The following is a 17,184-nucleotide window of genomic DNA, read 5'->3' on the forward strand; positions in this document are numbered from 1 at the left end:
AGATAATTACAAGGATAGCTATTCACGAAACCTGTTGGTACGCTGAAGGCGGCCGTTGACACCAAAACAAAGTAGTACCCAAGTGGAGGAAGTGGTCTCCGGGAATAGAGGAGGGCAGAAACGAAACCTGTGTTTGGAGGTTTAAGGTTTGGACGCTTAAGTTCCAGTAATGGGTGGACCAATAGGGACTGGAGAGGAGGTCTGAAAGGTAAGGACTACGTCAGCGCGGAAGAACACTGCTGCTGTGTACTTGATTTAATCATGTGATCTCAAAGGGCGGAGCGTCACGTGGCGGGCGCGAGGAAGTAGAGCCGGCTTGGGCTTGGGGAGGAGGGCCCCGGGGGAGGTGGGGGTGGGGACGTGGGGACGTGGGGACGTGGGGCAGGGCCAGCCCGCCGCTCGAAGGAAGCGCCTGCTTAGCTAGTACATGCCAGTCTTCCAGATGAAGCCCGGCCTTTCTTGTCGTCGAGGTTTCTACTCTTTTAATACTTCGACCTACGGCACTGAAGCTCACGTTCTCTCAGAACACACAGCTGTCCCTTCACTCCCCGCCAGGGTGCCCATCCTGTGTCACTAAGACCCTTCCTGCCAGGGAAAAACCAACACTCCCCATTCCCCTACCCTTAGGGTCTGCAGCAGGCTTTTCTCTCTCTGCCTAGTAGACAGGGTGGATGTGAACAAAAACCCCGCCCTCATTACCCCAAACCCCAGAGAAGGACCTAGGGCAGCTTTGGTTTCAAAGTTATAATGCATGGTTTAAAAGAGAAGAAAGGAAAAAAAGAGAAAGCTGGTTACAGATCTGAGGGAATCTAGGAGGAAGGGCAAATAGAGGGAAAGTAAGGGAGGGGACAAGTTTGGGGAAAGTCCAGTGGCCCAAAATCCCAGTTTCCCACCCACAGCCCAGCCCTTGGAGTGAAGAATTAGATCAGTTTTGTACAAGAGTTTTTAAAAAATCAAATCACAACAAAGCTGGCTTGGCTTCTCTTTTGAGCCTCCCAAATTACCGAGTGTCTGTCTCACTCTGGCCAGTCGTGTCTCTCCACCAGACACTGTTGCGGCTCTCCTAGGTCTCCGCTTATGTCCCAGTCTGGGGTTTCCAGGAGTGCGAACGAAGTTAGAGTGAGGCTGCTTCAGAATCTGGCCCTTGTGTCCATCCAGACTCCGTAGGGAGTGCAAGGCTCCCAGGGCAGAGAGGGGTGAGAGGGGCAGACCCTGCCCAGGCAGTCCTCACCATTGGACAGGGCATCAGACGGCATCCCGAGGGCTCACCCTACCCTTCCCCCCCACCCCAATTCAGGTGGAGGGGGAGCAGCTGTCACCAGAGCCTATGTTGGTGAAGGTTTCGGCTCAGCACAGAACGAACATCAGCGGTGAACCTGGGACGACAATAACTTGCATTGGTAGAGTCCTCATGGGGACAGCCTCCTTACACTAGTGTAAAGCAGCCTCACTGAAAACATGGGACAGAAAGGACCACCATTTTCTCTTGAGACTGAGGTTCAGTTTGCCCAAAACCCAATGGCTAAAGGTGAGGAGTTAAGACCTAGGTTCAAAAATTATATTCTTAGGGAAAAGAGATAAGGAAGTAAAACAGGACAAACTTTTATTCCTTCTTGGGATCCCCTACCGCTCTTCTCCTCAGAAATCTAAGTGTCTAGCTTCCCTTACCTGAGGGCATCCAGCATTGGAAGCAGGTTGAGAAGGGCGGTATCACTGGGATCACTGAACCAGGATTTGATGGGGATGGCATTGTCTAGAGTGGGTGAAAAGGCACATGAGAATAAAGGGTTCAAGAGAGAAAGGGTGTTTTCCCTTTTATTTGGGGGTGATTAACTTTAAAATACATAACCTCCCTTGCAAACCCAATGACCTAAGTAAAACCTTCTGTATTTATCTTCCAAAACAAAATTAAATTTTAATCACCATATCTCATACTAGGGTAAGGCTTCTAGTCAAACTTCCACCTTGTGTCTTACCTAAAGCAAATTTGATATGAAAAATCTGATTTATGAAACAGAAATGGGGGGCAGGGAACACTCTCATATGAAAGAGAAACAGCTTGCATCCTGACCTATTGTAAACCAGGGAATCCCAGCCCCATGCATTCAAAATACCTCCTTAGAACCACTTTCTTGTCCTGCCAGACTCACTGGCTTCTCCCTTACCTGGATGGCTCCTGTAAGCCCCTGGGGAGTTATCCAGGATCACAATGCTGGAGAGGTCACTGTGGACCACAGAGAGGTCCTTGATGTAGCTGCCCAATTCCAAAGTGCAGTGCTGGAAGGCAGGGCGGGCTGGGCATCAAAAGGAGACTCGCCCTCTGTGATTGCTCCCCCAATCCCAATAACGCCCACAAGTAGCCAGTTCCCACAAAAGGGGATTATGTAGTACCCCCACACACGGCCTTAGAAGGTCCCATTCCTGGGCAGTTGCCTCAAACTGAAGTCCCTCCCTGATGGCCTGCCTCCCCAGCCTCATTCTTAGGCTTAGATTCTAGTCCCCTACCTGTCTGTAGTATCTCCTCTTGAGAATGCTTCTGCTATTATCCAGTTTATCTGCCACAGCAGAGCCATAAATCTCCATGCTTGCTGTGAACACCACCAACTCGTACCACTGGCTCACCTGAAATAGATTGGAGAAGAGGAAGCTGTCAGAAGAGGTGATTGTTCATTTGGACATATAGTTCCCTTTTACTAAGACTCCAGTGTAGACCTTCAGGCTTTTCAACAACACTGAATGTCTCTGAGGACACAAAATTTTGAAACTGTCCTCAGACTCCAAGTTTTAGGCATCATACCCCCTTAAGATTCAGAGATGCAAGAACAAGAGAGCAGGAAGGCCATGAAAAAATAGAATTGCATCAGCACAATAAATGAACCCTAACCATGGAAAGCCATTCTCTGACCATCCAACAACCTCCCCTCTCCAAAACTGTCCCTGCCCATTTCTCCTGATCCCTTAATTCCTCCAAATCCTCTACATTCCCAGAGCCCTAAAACCATTCCTTCATCCCAGAACTGCCTTCAGCTTCTGCAAACTCACCACTTCCAAGAAGAAATCCACATGGGGCCTCTTATGTACAAAAAACCGGACAGGATGTTTGTCTATTACCACCTGCGGAGGAACATAGCAGGGCTGGGAGAAATCCTAAGCACCTCCACCCAGGCCTCAAGGACACCCCCTACCCTCCCACTGCTTGCTCCCTTTTTTCAGGCTGCCCCCAGGGCCCAAGGACAGGGCCAGGGACGAGATACTCTGGGATGGGGAAAGAATCTGAGCAGAATTACAGACACAAGTTATTCCATCACTTCCCACTCCCACACACCTTGAGAATGAAGTCAGGAGGCGTTCCAGGCCGGACTGTGGGCCTTAGGACCCCATCATGATGGGAGTGAATAAGTGTCTCATCCAGATCCAGCACCAGGATCTTCCTCTTCACCTGGCCTGAACCACAAGGGAAAGGGGTAACACCAACCTACCTCCAACCAAGACCTTGAACCCGACCTCACCTAGGGTTCCTCCCAGCCAGCATACTCACTTAGCCGATTCCGGGACACAGGAGATAAGGGAAGGATGTCATATCGAACAGTTTGGTACTGAATTACCTAGGAATAGCAAGAGAGAGAGTTAAACCCTGGACAAGGAAATCTTCCCCACTAACAACAGGAAGCACATGTTGAACATTTACTAAAACTTGAAGTGAAGTGAAAGTCACTCAGTTGTATCCAATTCTTTGCTACCCCATGGGTATAGTCCACAAAATTCTCTAGGCCAGAATACTGGAGTGGATAGCCTTTCCTTTCTCCAGGGGATCTTCCCAACCCAGGGATCAAACCCAGGTCTCCTGTGTTGCAGGCGGACTCTTTACCAGCTGAGCCACAAGGGAAGCCCCTATAAATTGGGCATGGTATAATTTAGGGTTATTTATGTAATCCTCAAAACAACCCTAATAATAATTATAACAACAATATCACCCATGTTTTAAGGATAAAGAAACCAAGGCTGAGAGAAGTTAAATAACCTAAGACCACACAGCTAGGAATTAGTGGTTTGCCCCTCCAGTAAGAATGAAGACCATGAAAGCATGGATGTTGTCTTGATCATGGCTGTATTCCTAGAACACTATTGCAAGGGTGGTCACTCAACACTAGAATCAGTGAAATGGTGGAGCCATGATTGTACTCTGCAGTTCGACCCAAGAACCTGTCCTGTTATCCATGATATTATCCTGCTACATGGAAATGCATGGCCCTGCCCACCTCCACCTCAAGAATCCTTTGTGACAACTCCCATCACCTCCTGTTAGGAGCTGAGCACTTCAGAATCCTTAGCGGACAGAGGGTAGGTGTCAGGAGGGGAGGTCCTTGGGTCACTAAGGGGAACAGAGAATGAGGGAATCCAGGGGTTGTCAGGTCAGCTAAGTTCCTCTGGCTGGGGGCCACCAGGCCTATTTTAACCAGCCACCTGTCCATTTCTGTCTCTACTAGCCAAGTCACAAGCTGCAGAGAGCCTCAGCCTTCTGAACAGCCTCCTTATCCTGGTACCCAGGGCAAGGCAGAGAACACCGGAAAGCCCCACTCACTAGGCAGACTGATAGAGCACCAAGAAGGCCAGAGTGAAGGGCTGTGAGTTCGAGGTGAGGAAGGGACAAGGATGTCACCAGCCTGGTCTTACAGCTTCTCCGTCTCTCTAGAGACTCCTGTTTCCAACACTCAGGTCTCTCGCATGCAGAGCTTGGTGATTCCCTCCTCTGCCCTTTTCTTCTAGGCACAGTCCATCCCTAGGCTCCAAGCCTCACCAGAACCAGGCTCCCCACTTGCAAACCAAAGGCCCTCTCCCCCTAATCCCAAGGCATCTGCCCTTCTTTTCTCGCAGGGCTGCAGATGAGGGCCGCGACAGCTCGGGTGTCCTGTTCTGCTATCTCGGGTTGCACATGCTGGGCATGTAGGGAATGCTCTAAGCATCTGCCAGAAAGGGGGCGGGGGGTGGGGGGTGGGGTAGAAACCAGACTGGAAGGAAGAAGGGAAGACAAAAGACTGGGAGGTCAGGGAATCTGTCTCTAGATGGGCTGGTGCACATCTCTGCAACCAGAAAACCATTTTCTCCCCTAAAAGAAGGGGAAGCAAGGGGGATGCTCTCTGCAAGGCCAGGAAGAGAGGACAGCACCTAACATGGAAGGAAAACCCCAGGAGCTAGCCACATACGCATCTCAGCATCTCTGACCTCAGATTCTTCTTAGTTCCTAACCCTTGTCTTGGGGAAATAGTCCTGCCTACAACCATGACCACCCAGAAACAATCCTCACCCTAAATCAAAAAGTGAAAGTAGTCTGATAAAGGAGACACTGAAGCCAAGGCCAGGCCCATTCCACCACTACCACTCAGGGTTGTCTGGAAATTCTTTGACCTAGGCAGCCCCTACCACATTTTATTTCTTCCAGTTTTATTGAGTTATGCCAGAGCACAGACTGGAGATTCTCGACACCCCAACTCCCTGAGTCCTCCCCAGCCTCCTTCAGTGGATTCTCCCCCATGGGTGTGAGAACACACAGCACATTTATTAAATTATGTTAGCCTAAGGAGCTTTGACCTTGGAGAAAAGCTATGGGGGAGGGAACCCAGAGATACACTCCCCACAGTATGCCTCACAACACTGGGGTCTCCTGGAAAAACAAGCATGCCCTCAGATTGAAGTCTTTACAATTGACAAGCACCGTCTTCTGATGAAGACATTCAAACTTTAATGTGCTCCCTTCTGCAACTAAAGATGACCATCATAAACGCATTTTTATGCGTTTTTCAATCCCAGAGTCATGATAAGCCTAAATATTCACACTATGAACTGGGTTTTGAGGACCTTTTGGTTAGTTTCCTTAATCTGAACCGCAGGGGCTTCTCCTGCACACCCAGGGCAAAAAAATTTCCTAAGTTCCCACTCTTGTTTGTCACATACGCTCTCCCTCCCACCCACCCCCTTGTGCCACCTCCTTGGCACAGGAGCCGGTATATTCCTTGTCTTAAGACCAAACACACACGGAGATTCCAAATAATAGGAGGGTCTTTGACTAGCCCACACCGTGGATCTCCTGCCATCAAACAGGTGTTCCCCGCCTCTCGGTTTCTTTAGCAACAACTCCAGCTTTCTTAAGAGCGCCCCACCCACCACCCTGGTCCCCAAGAATTGCCAAATCCTTTTACCGTCTAGCCCCCCTCCACCATCTCGGTTCTACCGCAAGGGTCTTCCTTTTTCCCATCCCACCTCATGCCCAGCTACGGGTGTTCTAATTCTCTAGCGGTAGAACCTGCCGCCAGGACTCCGTTGCTAGGCCCAAACAGAGGCCCGACACTTTCCGAAAACCCTTGAGCACCGCTAACAGAGGTCCCCACCACCACCAGCGCCCACCCAAGGCTCACCGTGCGGATCTGCCTCCGCAAAAGGTAAATGAAGAAGCTCCAGAGCTTGGCGGCGAAGGCCACGAACGTGCGCAGCCCCAGCAGACACTGCGTCCGCATCATCCCGATGACCCCGGCACCGCCGGCCCCGGGGCCCCCGCGGCCCAGCTCCGCCAGCCCCCCGGGGGCAGCCCCCCGCCACCGGGAGGGGGAACGGGGGCCCCGAGTGGCAGAAGAGGCTGCAAAGAGGGGCACGGAGCCGGCGGCTTACAAAGCCACCCACGACGAGGGAAAAGCCCAGCGGAACGGGGAGCTGGGGGACAGGCGTGGGCAGCTCGCGGGGGCCCACATGGGCGGGGAGTGGCACCGACGGCTTCGCCGAGGTTGCGGGCCGAGACAGGTCGGGCTACAGTGGGGTCCTCCGAGACCAGGAGGGAAGGGGATGGAGAATTGGGGGAGGGGGCTATGGGGGAGGGGGCTAGGGAGAAGGGAGGGAGGGAGAAGGAAGGGGGAGGGGAAGGGGGGGAAGCGGAGGGTAGCCCGCTGCGCAGGCGCGCTAGGGGGCTGCCCGCGGGAAAGGGGCGGGCGGGGGCAGCGGCGCGCGAAGGGCCGCGGAGGCGGTGGCGAACGGGCCGGGTGAGCCAAGGATCCGGGAAGAAGGGGAGGGGGAGCCGAAGGACGCGGATGGCTGGACCAGAGCGGCCTCCCCCTCCCCGAGGTCGGGGGCGCCTCAACCGCTGGGGAGCGGGGCTGCAGCCTCTGCAGCTGGATTTCCCACTCTGACAGGCGCCATTTTACCGCCCAAAGGGCTCCCTCCTCCTTTCTTCCCCCCTCCTCTTCCCCTCTGACACTACTTCCGGTGGTGACGTGTATTCGCTTCACCTGGACTAAAGTTCCCCCTACTCGGTCTATGGGGGGGTGGGGATAAGGAAAGTGGGGCGTGCTCCGAACAAGGCCCCAATATTGCGCATGCGCGGGGGCGATGGGTGGGCGGGGCCTGGAGCATAGCAGGCCCGCCTTGAATTGCTTGGGCTGAGCGGAGTGACGTCACTTTTCCCCGAGGCGCAGACCGTCGGAAGGGCTCGCGCAACCACCTCCCCCTCCCACGGACAACTGCCCCAACGGCTCTTTCCGCCCCGGTCACGGTAAAATTGTAGAGAGGGGCGTCGTCCCTACGTGTGTGTACCAGCAGTCAGGAGGCACTATTCTCTGTTCGCCTTTCTGGGATAGTGAACCTAATCACCTCTCCAGGCTATACCAGGTCTCAGTGGTGGGAGGGATCGCGGATGCCTCGCCCCTTTCACGTGGAGGGGGCGGGGCAATGGACAGTGACGCCATCAGAGGGCGTCCGAAGAAGGACTGGACGCAATTTGGGGATGTTGGAGTCGCTGTTGGCTCTTGGTGGCCTGGTGCTGCTTCGGGGTGAGGGTCGAAGGCACAGGGGCTTTGGAACACGGCTCAAGAGGCGGAAGTGGAGAGGAGGGGCTATAGGTCACAAGCCAGGGGTGGAGGTCTCGACTACTTCGTGAATACGAAAACTTCAGTGTTCTCAGGCTGTTTGTCATTCGCTCTTTCCAGATTCCGTGGAGTGGGAGGGGCGTAGTCTCCTGAAGGCGCTTGTCAAGAAATCGGCGTTGTGGTGAGTATCCCGCAGGGTCTTGCCGTTTCATCCGATATGGGAGCCTGGGTCCCACTCTGACAGTCCCCCTCATCTCTGCCTCAGTGGGGAGCAAGTCCATGTCCTGGGCTGTGAAGTGAGCGAAGAAGAGTTTCGTGAAGGTTTTGACTCCAGTATCAACAGCCGGTAAGTACAAATTGGAAGAAATTTAATTGGATTTGGGACTAATGTTGCTGAGGAATTTCCCTTCCAGCAACAGGGAAAAAACCTGTTACGTAGTAGTGTGAAAGTGTCAGTTACCCGGTCGTGTCCGACTGTTTGCGACCCCGTGGACTGTAGCCCAGGCTCCTCTGTTCATGGGATTTCCCAGGCAAGAATACTGGAGTGCGTTGCCATTCACTTCTCCAGAGGATGTTACCCACCCAGGGATCGAACCCAGGTCTCCTGCTTTCAGGCCAGTCTTTACCATCTGAGCCACCATAGAAGCGTAAAGCCTAGTCGACAATTAATTGAATGGAAATGGGTCTTTCAAAGGAGGTAGGAATTAGTAAGTGGAATGATGAAGAGTAGTATATGGAGAATCCAAAACAGGGACTACAGAAGATGAAAGGGATAGTGTAGTAAAAGGCCGACAGTACAGGTTAGCATTAGAGACTGCCCTGGAGAATAAGAATAAACATGTTCTGCCTTTTGAGTTAATCAGTCTAGTGATCAGCGTACATCAACACTAACTGCAGGCTACATAGGGATTTGTCCTACAAGCAGAAGGAACAATTTATGCATAATTAGGGAAATATGGAAGCCATCCGGTTTCCCTGGTGGCTCAGTAGTAAAGAATCTGCCTACTGTCCAGGAGATGCGGCAGAAGCCGCCGGTCCAATCCCTCCTCTGTCAGAAGATCCCGTGCAGAAGGAAATGGCAGCCCAACTGTAGTATCCTTGCCGGGAAATCCCATGGACAGAGGAGCGTGGTGGGCTTCAGTCCATGGAGTCACAAAAGAGTAGGACACAACTTAGTGACTAAACAACAACATGGAAGCCATACCTATTTGTGGGAGATGTGGGAGCTTCCTGAGGTCAGACAAAGAGCAGTATCTGATAATAGTGAAAAGTCCTACAGAGCATGAAAAGGGAAATTTGAAAGGAGAGTGATAACATCATACCTGTTAGAAAGACTCCACACTGTGGAGAATGGGTTGGGCGCGGGGAGCCTGGACTTAGGGAGACCAAATGGGGAGGGTTTTGCAAAAATGCAGGTTCTCTCAGATGTAGAAGTGCTGGTTAAGGGCTATTGTGAACCAGGAACTGCTTGGTTAGAGCAGTGATTGAAGTAGAATTCGTATTCCAATGCAATCTCAGAGAATAATGGTAGAAGGAGACAGAGGCCTGGCTTAAGGCAGGGTGGACAGTTTGGGACAAATGTAAAAGGATGTTAGCAGGTACTACATCTTCCAGGACTTAGACTGATGTGGGGCAGAGGAAAGCACCCAGATCAGGAAGTCCCTGAACCTATGTTGGCTGGTTAAGAAAAATTATTTCCTGGTCTGTGTAGTTAGCTGGATAACAGTAGTTTGCATCTGTCCAAATTTTTTATCAGTTGTGAGAGTAGACGTGATGCTGTAAAGATGACAGTCACAAGAGAGGCAGAAGATACAAAGGAGGTGTCTGGGAACAAGTTCTGCCACTGTGAAGCTTTCCCAGGATTTCTAGTCCATGCCGGTTTCTTTACCTGAATTGTTATTTTATCTGTAGTTAGTATGACAGGACTTGCTTCTTGACCTTCTCTAAGCTGTTCTACAGGCAGGAACCATGTCTCAGATCCTCTCCTTCCTCTTTATCTATTCAGAGAATGATAAATTTTAGGCACCACTCAGGAAATATTTGATAATGATGATAGTTAACATTTATTTGTTTAGTACTTGTCAAGCACTGTGTTAAATGTCAGGAGGTTGGTATTCCTGTTTTATAGTGAAGAAACTGAGTCTTAGATGAAATAATGTATCAGGTGACCTTGGGCAAGTAGAACCAAGCTTGGAGCTCAGGTCTGTTTGACACCAAAGTCAGTGCTGTCAATTACTGTATTCTACTTCTCAGTTTAAAAAAAAAAAAAACATACAGAGCGAAGTAAGCCAGAAAGATAAAGACCATTACAGTATACTAACACATATATATGGACTTTAGAAAGATGATAACGATAACCCTATATGCAAAACAGAAAAAGAGGCTCCGATGTATAGAACAGACTTGTGGGCTCTGGGAGAAGGCGAGGGTGGGATGTTTCAAAAGAACAGCATTGAAACATGTATATTATCTAGGGTGAAACAGATAACCAGCTCAGGTTGGGTACATGAGACAAGTGCTCGGGCCTGGTGCACTGGGAAGACCCAGAGGGATCGGGTGGAGAGGGAGGTGGGAGGGGGGACTGGGATGGGGAATACATGTAAATCCATGGCTAATTCATTTCAATGTATAACAAAAACTACTGTAATGATGTAAAGTAATTAGCCTCCAACTAATAAAAAGAAAAAAAAAAAACACCTTTTCACTGATGTTTAAAATATTAGTGAAAATCAAGGAAACAGAACCACAAATATCAGAAGCCAAAGTTGGAGATGGCAGGGGCAGGGGAGTAGTATAATCATGCCTTTTATTTTCCCTTTACAGACTGGTTTACCATGATCTCTTTAGAGACCCTCTCAGCTGGTCAAAACCTGGGAAAGCCCTTCCTGGCGGGCCCTTGGAAGCCTTGAGGGCCCTGGACAAGAAGACAAGTTCTGGCCCTGCCACCATTGCTCTTGATTCCCTCAGCTGGTTGCTGCATCACCTTCCCTGCCCCACACTCTGCCAGACCCTGCATGCGCTGAGCCGTCAGGACTCCTGCCCTGGTGAGGCTTCTCGTTTGTTTCTTCCCCTCATACATTCCCCCTGCCAACCTTGTGCCCCTCTCCACCCTAACAAGAAACATATCAGGGATCTCCAGTTGGGCCTTCTTCCATCACTTTTATCTTTATTCTATTTCTTGGTTGCTTCATAATGCTATCAGTCACTCTTTTTTTCTTTTCCAAGTTTTTTTTTTCCTGTCACTCATTCATTCATTCAACAAATGTTAAATATATACATACACTGTGTTGGGTCCTTGCCTTGCAGGAGCTCAAAGTCCCATAAAGGGTACAGACTAGTAAACAAGCAATTTACTGGATAGTCTGATAAGGACTGTAATGATAAAGGAACTTGCACAGAGTACCTTAAGGAAGGCTTGAAGATCAAAGGGTCAGCCAGACCAGTTTGTCCAGCTGATAGCTCTGGGACTATCTCTAAAGTACAGTGGGTCCTAGGATGGGCTTTAGTCAGATACCCAGCTCGGTGCACAGGTGTTTGGTCTGACAGTGCTTCAGTTTCCTCTGGAGGATGGAGTTTATAGTATTAGGATGAACCACTTGGAAGTGCTGTTTTTATAGGTCAGATATGATCAGATGTTAACAGTTTCATACAGTTCAACCTAAAAATGCAAGTCTTTAGTGCCTGACACTAAATGCAGCTAAAAAGAAAGATGGGAGGGGATCTAAGGCACCGACTGGGATTTTTGGCAAGTTCCAGACACTGCAGGTAGTTCAGTGTACAAGAGATGAGACTGAAAGCAAGTGGAGAACGAACATTGAAAGTGTGAGTTCCTTCCTGGAGGCCTTGGGGCGCTCCTGAGGATTGAGGTCAGTGCAGTGCCTTGATTTGATATTCGCTGGAATAAGAATGTGTATTAAGGTGAGGCCTGAAAGAAGTCAGAGCAGGGTGGTGAAACTAACGGAGGTCAGTCAGGATCTGGCCAGTTCTGAGATGTGGGCCTTATTTTTTTCCTCTTCACTGTTTGATCCCAAGCATCCCTGGAATGCTCCCTACTGCCCTTCGTGCACATTTCTTGTCCCTCTGCAGGGGATAGCCCCCCAGGTGAGCAGGTGCGTGTGCTAGGCCTGCTGCATGAAGAGCTTCACGGCCCAGGCCCTTTGGGAGCATTGAGCAGCCTTGCTCAGACCGAGGTGACCCTGAGCGGTACGATGGGCCAGGCATCGGCTCACATCCTCTATCGGAGGCCAAGACAGCACCCCACCCACCAGGTCAGGAGAAGCAGGGGACTGGATGTTGGGGTCAGACAGAGAGGGAAAGCAGTAAAACATGATGTGATGGAGCACTTCCTTGGGCCCTCATCCTTGTAGCATTTCCCCCATTTTTTCTCTTATGTGAGAGGCCTTGTGAGGTAGATTGTTTTATTATCCCCATTTTATAGCCTGGAAAGCTCAAATCTTATAAGCTTAACCAACAAAAGACACTGCCTTCCAGGAAATGGAAAAGGAGAAAAAGCCAAAAGTGGTCTCCATGGAGAGGTTTGAGGGGCTGAGAGGTGGAACGCAAGAGCCGGAAGAAGCCAGTCACATAGGTGGCTAAGAGCTGGAGTGGCAGGTCCTGGTTCTGTGGTTTGTTCAGTAAGATAGAAAAAACTTTCTTAACCCTCTTCTTACTTCTCTCCAGACTCAGTGGTTCTCCATCCTTCCTGACTTCAGCTTGGAGCTCCAAGTGGAGCCGCCACTGGAATCCCAGCCCCGCTCAGATCCTCATACTCCCTCGGTACCTAAGACAGCCAGGGCAGGAACAAGGGGATGGAATTTGGGGTCTGGAAAAAGGAGAGGGGGATAAAAACTGCAGATATTGGGGGCGTGGGGTCAGGGATTCCAGGGATGGCGCAGAGCAGCAGCTTCTTCTGTACCTGCAGGTGGACCCCACTACTCATTTGACTTTTAACCTTCATCTGTCCAAGAAGGAGAGAGAAGTCAAAGATAGCCTGACTCTGCCCTTCCAGTTCAGCTTGGAAAAGTAAGGTTGGGGCCTCAGTGCCCAAGTCCCTGAATTGAGCCCAGCGTTGGGCCTAAGAGGTGGGGCGACAGCAGGTTGTTGATTAACTTTTTCAACTTTATAGGGGCTGAAGTCCACCTCCAGAATCAAGTCTGGGGAGTGGCTCTCTACCCACCCAAACTCCAGCAATGTCAAAGGAAGGACCTTGATGTCTCTTTTCTCTCCATTAGAGCCTTGGGTCCCCCACTGATGTCCCCAAAGTAATCTGGGCCTGGGCTGAGCCAGACCAGACCCCAGGGAAGTGGCCCTATCTCCAGGTAGCAGCACTGGGAGGGCAGAAATCTAGATGGTATGCCAGAGGCAGGTTAATAAGGGCTTAGTAGACACCTGTTGTTCTGTGCCCAGCATGTGGGCGGGTGAAGCAAGACTACACAGTATCCTTGCCCTCAAGCTGCTAAGAACTTAGGGTGTTACAAGAGCTGTCTATAAGTATCCACCCCTGTACCAGTTGGTGCTACACAAGGTTGGACAAAGGGATTTAGACCAAGAAGACATGGAAGCCAGAGAGGGAGTGACTGTCACACAGAAAGAGGGTGTCCAGGCATGACCCTTTACCCACCCTCCCCAGCACCAATTCTCCCCTTATCTCTCCTCAGACAGCAGGCTCTACTGCGCCCTGGGCTGAGCCAGGCTACCAGCCACATCTTCTATGAGCCAGATGCTTATGATGACCTGGATCAAGAAGACCCAGATGATGACCTAGATGTTTGACTGTCTAGGAGATTTGACTAGACTGCAGTTGGAGGGAAAGAGGAAGACTATGGGCCCATAACCGTCCTTCAGTTGTGTGTGTTGGCCTTAACCTGTCTCTGTTCCATCTTTGTTTCTTGTTTCCATGGAGGCCCTGCCCTGTGACCCATGAGCCAGGGAACAGCTTCCAGTGAGAAGAAAGTGGGCTGGAGGCATAAGAGAAAGTGACAGGATAAGAACACCACCTCCCCCCAAGCCTAATAAAATCTTTTATTTTTTATTAAAAGCTAAAGTTCTTTGGTTGCTATTTAAGCAAGAGTCACAAGTGCACAGGACTGGAGGCTGGGAGTGGATGAGAGAAGCCCAGCCCCTGAGTTGTTGCAGATGCCATGAAGGAGATGGGAAAAAAGCCTACTTTCCAAAACATATTTTTATTACTGTACAAAAAGTACACCCTCCCTTTTTTGTCCCCCCCCACCCAACCCCCCCAGGAAACTGTACATGGTGTGCTGGGCTAGAGTGACCGAAGGCTTCTGCTTGGCACCCTTCCCACAGGCTGAGCTCTCTGCCCCAGGTCCTTTCATGAGGCGCCTGTAGGTTGCCAGGTTGGGGCAGGGGCATCCCAGCTCACACATACTCCTTGGCAGAGTTGGGCTTAGGGTAGGAGCGAGGCGCACGGTATCCAGCTTTGCTCTCACTCCCAGGACAGGAGCAAGAGAGCAGCGCACCTCCCAGGAGGACCAGAGCAGACCCTGCCCAGCCAATGAAGATGGCAGGACCAAACTCATACCTGTGGAGAGAAGGGATTGGGGTCATGAACCCTGGTCTGCCTCTCCCAACCCCAGACCCCTTAGGAGGTAGGGCTCTCATACTTACTTAACATTCATGGGGACCAATGGGTTATAGAAATCTGAGACAATCTGATGGCCGTACCAGGAACAAGCTATCAAGGCAGCAAGACCTGGAGAAAAAACGAGGATTCAGATACTGTGAGCCACCCGCCAAACCCGCACTGTGTCCACACTTACCCCTTGAGGATGGTTAGAGTCCTTGGCCCCACCTTGGACCTGTGGCTCACCTGCCAAGATGAAAATGATGCCTCCCGTCATGGCTATCCGGGCCTTCTTCACTTTGTCGTCTCCCCCACAGTTTGTACACTTCATGCCCATCGTGGCCACGAATGTGGCCAGGAAGCCCAGCACCAAGGACACCACCATTAGGGCTCGAGTGGCCTGCATGGCCGCTGCGGAAAAGGGGTAAGGATGCCATCCTTGCTGGAAATGACGGGGCGGCCCTTGGACCGCTTCAGACCCGAGTCCCGGGCTGGAGCCGGCGGATCCCGCCCTCTCCCGACTCCATGGCCTTCCCGCTCTGCCCCGCCCTCTCGGCTCTAGGATCCGCCCGGGGCGCCAGGGTTTCGATGAAACTGCCCCCGCGGAGGGGGAAGGGTGAAAGGGGACGTCGAAGGAAAACTGAGGTGGTGACCTGAGCCCCAGTAGCGGTGGCTGCAGCCCCGGTGCCACCCGCAGTCCCGGCTCTCGTCTCAGCTCTTGACCCCACTATCGAGGCCACGCTTTGTGGCCTCGGCTAATCGGCCGATAAGATTAGAAGCCGCAAGCGGCGGCCCAGGGGGCAGACAGGGGGCGCGGCTCCTCGGCCGCCCTCGGTTCGACCCCGCGGCCCCCAACCCAACCCGGCGGGCTCCAGCACGCGCCGCCTTTTGTCCGAGAAAAGGGCGGGAGATGGCGGAGACCTTGGCCTCGTCGGGGAAGGGGGAGGGGAAGGCCGCGCCCTAGTACTCAGCTTCCCGGGAGCGGCTTGGGCCGCGGGCCGCTGGCCGCTCGGCCGGGAGACGAGGCCCGTCCGTGGGCGAAAAGGGGCTCAGCCGGACCCGCGCACGTGCAATCCCAGAACCTCGGCCCTACCGCTTCCTCCTCTCCAGCCGCGCTCCGGGGCAACCCAGCGCGTCGGGCCGTGGGGCCTCGAGCCCGGCCCCTCACCCACCCCGCGACCTCACCTCTGGAGCATCCACCCCGTCGGTCCCGCGGTCTTACCCGACAGGGCGAGCACCGAGTCGTACATTTTGCAGCTCATCATACCGGTGCTCTGCGTGACGCAGTCCATCCACAGCCCCTTGTACATGGCCTGGGCGGTGATGATATTGTCGCCCGCGTACGAGCTCATCTGCCACTGCGGGATGGCGGTGCACGCCACCAGGCCCACCCAGCCCAGCAGAGCCATGGAAAAGCCCAGCAGCTGCAGGCCCGAATTGGCCATTTCCGCCCTCAGAATAGACGGGGGCGCCGGGCGGGCGAGTTTTTAAGTCACCCAAAGAGGCAAAAAAGAAGTTGGTCGACTGCTTGCAAATCTGGTCTCCGGAGTAAACACAAACCGACCCCTCCGGCAAGGCAAGAGTCTCACGGCACAGCAAACAGGACTGGTGACCGACAAAAGCGATCCGCGAAGGCCTGGCGGTTCCCTCGGGCGCTCGGCGACTCTTCCCAAACAAAAGGTGGAGGGGCCGTACGGGCGCGGCCCCAGGGTGCTGGAAGTCCCCAGAGTATCCTGGGCTGTCGGCCCGAGGCTGCTGTGCGAACTAGAGGTCGTTCAGCGGTGAGCGGGCAGGTGCGGGCGGACAGGTGCTGCGCACCTGAGTATAAGTAGGGCGTCGGGGGCGCGCCCCCGCGGGCACCGGGAGCGCGAGGCGGGGAGGAACCGAGGGGCGGCCGAGGGTGACATGACGTCACCGAAGGGACACTCACCTGAGCCGGAAGTCCTTGCCCCCACCCCTCCTGGCTCAGGTGAGGAGGAAGAAACCTGAGCCCCAGCGTCACGCCCCTTTACTTGTTGGGCTCGGACCGCTGGAGGGGGGAGGTGAAGTCTTCTCTGGAGTCCCAAGTTCTGAGGAAGCCCCTCGGACTGGAGGTCCCTCGGGCGGAAGGACGTCCCTTCCCCGCTCCCTGACAGGTGCGCCAGGAACGGCGGAGCCTGAGCGGGAGAGATGCCCCAGGCTAGCCCTGGCTCCGCCTCCCCACCCCCACCCCCCGCGGGGACTCTCGGCTTCTACTCCGTGCGCTCGCTGTTTATCCCGCCCTACTTTCGCCCCCACCCTCTGTTGTACTCTTTTTCTCTTCAGTCTTCTTTCCTCGCCGACCCCACCTTCCGGGGACTCCTCAGAACTGCCCACTTCAGCTGCCTAATTAGAGTCTCCACCGCCAGAGCCACCGCGTAGCGCCCCTCACCGCTGTCGCCTCCACCGGACACCTGGCTTCCAGGCGCGGTGCCCCAGCACCTATCTCCTCCGCCCCCTATTCCGATCTTTGCTGGACGTGACTTACTGGCGGGGGCCCTTGACACCCCCCGCCCCGCAGTTAGTGTCCCATCTCGCTTCAAGGGTCCTTGCCGTGGAAGGAGGAAACCACTGAGGCCAGAAACCAGCGAAGGGAGGGAGCAGGGTAGGGCCTGGGTCAGAGTCTTGGCCACACCCACCATTCTCTTCCCTTGGAGTTTTTCCAGCCGGTCCTCCACCTTTCCATCTTCCTCCTCCCCCAGCCCTGCACTAGTTTCTCACCCTCATCGGGAG

The 17,184-nt window shown here is 53.0% G+C and overlaps 3 protein-coding genes across 3 annotated transcripts; 1 reads left to right on the forward strand and 2 right to left on the reverse strand.

Annotated features, from left to right (window-relative positions):
- Positions 1-729: 729 nt before the first annotated feature.
- CTDNEP1 (CTD nuclear envelope phosphatase 1) lies at positions 730-7,233 on the reverse strand. The gene is made up of 8 exons (XM_020913067.2): positions 6,414-7,233; positions 3,539-3,605; positions 3,326-3,444; positions 3,043-3,114; positions 2,506-2,622; positions 2,166-2,277; positions 1,669-1,753; positions 730-1,376 (listed from the first exon to the last, which is right to left on the reverse strand). The coding sequence occupies exons 1-8, from the start codon at positions 6,513-6,515 to the stop codon at positions 1,316-1,318; spliced, it is 735 nt and encodes a 244-aa protein (XP_020768726.2). The 5' UTR covers positions 6,516-7,233; the 3' UTR covers positions 730-1,315.
- A 473-nt stretch (positions 7,234-7,706) lies between these two features.
- ELP5 (elongator acetyltransferase complex subunit 5) lies at positions 7,707-13,887 on the forward strand. The gene is made up of 8 exons (XM_020913061.2): positions 7,707-7,814; positions 7,971-8,031; positions 8,116-8,196; positions 10,674-10,894; positions 11,937-12,118; positions 12,531-12,626; positions 12,772-12,872; positions 13,508-13,887. Exons 1-8 carry the CDS (start codon positions 7,769-7,771, stop codon positions 13,620-13,622), a joined length of 903 nt encoding a protein of 300 aa, XP_020768720.2. The 5' UTR covers positions 7,707-7,768; the 3' UTR covers positions 13,623-13,887.
- Positions 13,863-16,265, reverse strand: CLDN7 (claudin 7). The gene is made up of 4 exons (XM_020913062.2): positions 15,656-16,265; positions 14,680-14,844; positions 14,478-14,562; positions 13,863-14,391 (listed from the first exon to the last, which is right to left on the reverse strand). The coding sequence occupies exons 1-4, from the start codon at positions 15,876-15,878 to the stop codon at positions 14,229-14,231; spliced, it is 636 nt and encodes a 211-aa protein (XP_020768721.1). The 5' UTR covers positions 15,879-16,265; the 3' UTR covers positions 13,863-14,228.
- Between the last annotated feature and the right edge of the window lie 919 nt (positions 16,266-17,184).

Source organism: Odocoileus virginianus, chromosome 17 (assembly GCF_023699985.2).
Source record: "Odocoileus virginianus isolate 20LAN1187 ecotype Illinois chromosome 17, Ovbor_1.2, whole genome shotgun sequence".
In the NCBI taxonomy this organism is placed as follows: Eukaryota; Metazoa; Chordata; class Mammalia; order Artiodactyla; family Cervidae; genus Odocoileus; species Odocoileus virginianus.